This window comes from Acyrthosiphon pisum, unplaced genomic scaffold, assembly GCF_005508785.2.
Source record: "Acyrthosiphon pisum isolate AL4f unplaced genomic scaffold, pea_aphid_22Mar2018_4r6ur Scaffold_2304;HRSCAF=2827, whole genome shotgun sequence".
NCBI classification, from domain to species: Eukaryota; Metazoa; Arthropoda; class Insecta; order Hemiptera; family Aphididae; genus Acyrthosiphon; species Acyrthosiphon pisum.
In genome coordinates this window covers 4037-8553 of record NW_021771609.1, presented here as the reverse complement: position 1 = coordinate 8553, position 4517 = coordinate 4037, and the positions used below count along the sequence as shown (strand labels likewise).

The 4517-nt window shown below is 30.8% G+C and overlaps 1 protein-coding gene across 1 annotated transcript; it reads left to right on the top strand.

Annotated features, from left to right (window-relative positions):
* The first annotated feature begins 541 nt into the window (after positions 1–541).
* LOC100158796 lies at positions 542–4202 on the top strand. The gene is made up of 6 exons (XM_001950867.5): positions 542–1520; positions 1607–1722; positions 2116–2417; positions 2520–2809; positions 2903–3126; positions 3501–4202. The coding sequence occupies exons 3-6, from the start codon at positions 2167–2169 to the stop codon at positions 3786–3788; spliced, it is 1053 nt and encodes a 350-aa protein (XP_001950902.3). The 5' UTR covers positions 542–1520; positions 1607–1722; positions 2116–2166; the 3' UTR covers positions 3789–4202.
* The last annotated feature ends 315 nt before the right edge of the window (positions 4203–4517 follow it).

The following is a 4517-nucleotide window of genomic DNA, read 5'->3' as shown; positions in this document are numbered from 1 at the left end:
AAAGAAAATAAGACTAACGCTAACATGCTTACAGCTTGCAACATGAATTATGATTAATAATTAACTATAGTACATAGTATATATAAAACAGTCAATACGTTACTCAATTAGATAATTCATTGTTTAAATTTATTTTTACAAGATTAGGTTTTACTTTTTTTTAAAGTAAATTTTGATATCAAAGGTTATATATTATCACCAAAAAAATAAAAAGTTCACCCATTAATAATTAATGACGTATATAAATACGAGTTTCGATTTTTTTTTTTTTTTGTTACGCATAATAAACGACTAAAGATTCTTTAGATATCTTAAGATCACGATATTCAATCAAATCACGAATCTTGTACATGCTTGAACGTGACTTATATTTTTATGCAACATACAGGCAGGTACGTAATCACATACAATCCAGTTTCATTTAGTCGCCTAGAGAAAAAGTTAATTATATTAAAAACGAGTTTTTCAAAATAAAACAAAACTTGAATCATCGAATTGACTGAACGATTTAAAGTGTGCATCGATTTCTGGTTTTTTTAGACATTGGTGTTTGATATTACGAGAATATATTCTTCGAAACGATAATTATTAACAGCACGAAGGTATGGCAACAGACCAACCGGTCTGTAAATTGCATAAAAGAACATTATTCTTCAATGGGTTAAAAAAAATACTTAATCACTTTCAGTATTCCTGTTTACGAAACAGATTAATACTAAATTTAACAGCAATAAGTTCCAGACTAAGAATATATAGTTACTTTCTTCGGTAAATTGTTTAAAAATATTAACTACCAAATTAAGATTGGTATGAAAATGTATATGATAATAACACATTAATTTAAAAACTATAAAATAAACTATAATATACTGTAGCAAATAAAATTACATTTGTATCGTTAGATTAGTTGGTGGTGTGTACCTTTTGTAAAATATTCAGTTAGTTAAAATATACAATAAAAACTTCCATTTCATAAAATTAAAGAAATGCTTTTAGTCATTATAAAACGTTCTTGCGTAATCATTTATCTATATTACTGCACTTCTTATAATTATTTCCATCGCTTTTTCTTAATTAGAAATTTTAGTAATTACTAAGTAGGTACCTAATAACTACAAGGTACCTACAGTTAAAATAATATTCAACGCCATAAAATGTTTTGGAGTTGAAGAATGATATAAAATTAAAAATTGTATCATATTTTACCAAGATCGTTGTTAAAATATGTTTCAAAATATTTATTTAAAGAAGAATTTTAAATGATGAAACCAACGCTATTAAATAGTAACAATATTCATATTGGCGTTGAATATTATAATTTAACATAAATAAATTGAAATTTGAAAATCTATAACCTAAATTATTTTCAGAACCCAGAAAAGCTTTACCTAATTTGAAAACAGACGAACCAGTATGTCCAAAGGACCAATTACAATGTGGTAACGGTGAATGTATAAACAAAGATCTTTTCTGTAATGACAGACCCGACTGCAAGGACGAGTCTGATGAAAACGCTTGCAGTAAGTGTTATCGGTTGTAGTAATTATGCAACTGGTGAACTGTAACGTGATCGATTACCGTTTACAATTTATATTCGTGACTTTAGGCGTGGAAACTGACCCGAACCGTGCGCCAGATTGTGATCCGAACCAATGTGTGTTGCCTGATTGCTTCTGCTCAGCCGACGGTACCAGAATACCCGGTGGATTGGAACCTAGTCAGGTATAACTATACAAGTATATATTACAATACTATTAACGATATGCTTAAATCAATTTTGAATTTCTTTTCTCAATCTTTTTTCTGGAAAAAATTTTAATATCCAGGATTTAAGACCATTTCAACAAAATATTACCAATATTAAGACTTTTTTTTAACTAATTGGAGTCTACAGACATTCATATTTTTTTTTCTAATCAAATTAATAGGCAATTATAATTGTCTTTAATTGTTTCTTGAATAAATGAAAAAATATTTATTGAACATAAATCGATTTTTTATAACAATGCCTAGGTATATCTATAGGTATATAAATTGAAAAATACAAATTTAATTTAACAACAGAGTTTAATAACGAATCGTATTTTAATAAACGTTTTACATAATTGTATATAGGTACCTCAGTTGATCACTATTACATTCAACGGTGCCGTGAATGTTGACAACATGGATTTGTACGAAGAGATTTTCAATAACTCGTTGCCAAACCGAATGAACCCCAACGGTTGTTCGATCAAAGGAACGTTCTTCGTGTCGCACAAGTACAGCAATTATGCATTCATACAAGAATTGCACCGTAAAGGACACGAGATCGCCGTATTCTCGTTGACACACAAAGATGATCCGAAATACTGGACCGGTGGATCTTACGACGATTGGTTAGCCGAGATGGCTGGAGCCAGACTCATTACAGAAAGGTAATAATATACTTTCCATTTTAATATAATATTACGTTTTATTAATGCGTGTCAATACGTTATAGTTTTTTAATTTAAAAATCTTAATCCGTATTTACACAGATTCGCAAACATCTCTGACGGTTCAATCGTCGGAATCCGTGCACCGTACCTGAGAGTCGGTGGCAACAAACAGTTCCAGATGATGGAACACCAGTTCTTCGTGTACGACGCTTCCATTACCGCCTCCTTGGGCCGAGTTCCCATCTGGCCATACACCCTGTTCTTCAGGATGCCACACAAGTGTAACGGTAACGCCCAGAACTGTCCTAGCCGAAGCCATCCGGTATGGGAAATGGTCATGAACGAGCTGGATAGACGTGACGACCCAACTTTCGACGAGTCTCTGCCAGGTTTGTGACTAGATTCGGTGGAAAAAACCCAAATGAAAAGTATTTAGAAAAATGGTTCACATACTTCAACCCGACCGTATTTTGTTATTATAGGTTGTCACATGGTCGATTCCTGTTCGAACATCCAAACTGGTGAACAGTTCGGACGCTTACTCAGACACAACTTCAATCGTCATTTCTCTACCAACCGTGCCCCATTGGGATTACACTTCCACGCTTCATGGCTTAAGAGCAAACGAGAATTTAAAGATGAACTGATCAAGTTCATTGAAGAAATGTTGAAGAGAAACGACGTGTATTTCGTCAACATGTTGCAAGTAAGTACCCATTTTATACCTGAATAATGTGACATTAAGTAGGTACCTACAGTGAGATACTGAAAATAATAATTAGATATGGTGACATAAACTAAGGCATTAGGGTAATAATATGCCTACTATAATAAGAAATAACTTTAGACCTACCTACCTAAAAGTTTTCACTAAATACAATAAGTTGTACATACTTATGGTATACTTGTGGTTGTATGGTATACTTGTGACAAGTATACAAGTATACAACTATACAAGTGATAATTTTTTAAGTACCTACACATGAAAAAAAAAATATATTATAGTATTAATATTCTACGTCGTAACACAAATTTCGGTGGTAAAAAAATATTTATTCCCAATGTTTTCGTGCTTTAAAGGTTATTCAATGGATGCAAACCCCAACTGAATTGGACAATATGAGAGATTTCACTGAATGGAAAGACGAAAACAGCAAATGCGACGTCAAAGGACAGCCTTTCTGCTCGCTATCAAATCCTTGCCCATTGACCACAAGAGAACTCCCAGGAGAGACAATCAGACTGTTCACCTGCATGGAATGCCCCAATTATTACCCATGGATTTTAGATCCCACTGGTGACGGATTTTCAACGAGGAGAAAGCGAAACATTCACTTGAACTTTAAAAACAAAAATCACTACGTCTAGTCACAATTCAAATCCAATGTCAGCTAAAATAAAGACATATCATTTGTGATTTTTTTTTCTGTTTCGTGCTCTACATTTCATTGTTTATATTCGTTAGAAAGTAAATTTGAATGTAAAAATAATATTCTAATAATTATTATGAGTACAATATTATTATAAGTTTACTTAAATTATTATATTCATTTTTTTTTTAATTTTGTATTTTTACATTTAATTTTGCTCATTTGAACAAATTTGTTGTGTGTGTTTGATAAATTATATGATTTCATTTAATGATAATTAATATAATTGTAGGAAAAAATACCTTGTAAAATACAGTAGCATTCGAGCAATTTGAAAAAATTCATTGCACTTTTTTATATATATTGTATAATTAATTTTAGAAGTGTCAATAAACTATTATTTTTGTTTTTACTTTTATTTTTGAAAATATTTTATTAACAAACACGCCTAATTATTCGTAAACTATTAGGTTTGTAACTGTAACTGAGTCGACCGATTCAACTAATATAACAGTGTAATAGCATAAATATCGCAACGTTTCACCAACAAATGTAAAATAAATTATTTAATAATGGATACCAAATATTAATATATGTAATTCATAATAATTATTAATTTATATTTACCTCAAAGGAAATATTGTACATCGTACATATTGTTAGTTGTTATATAGGAACGCCTGCTTACTTTTTATCCCTATTGGGTAAAATAATAATAAGGTTCTGA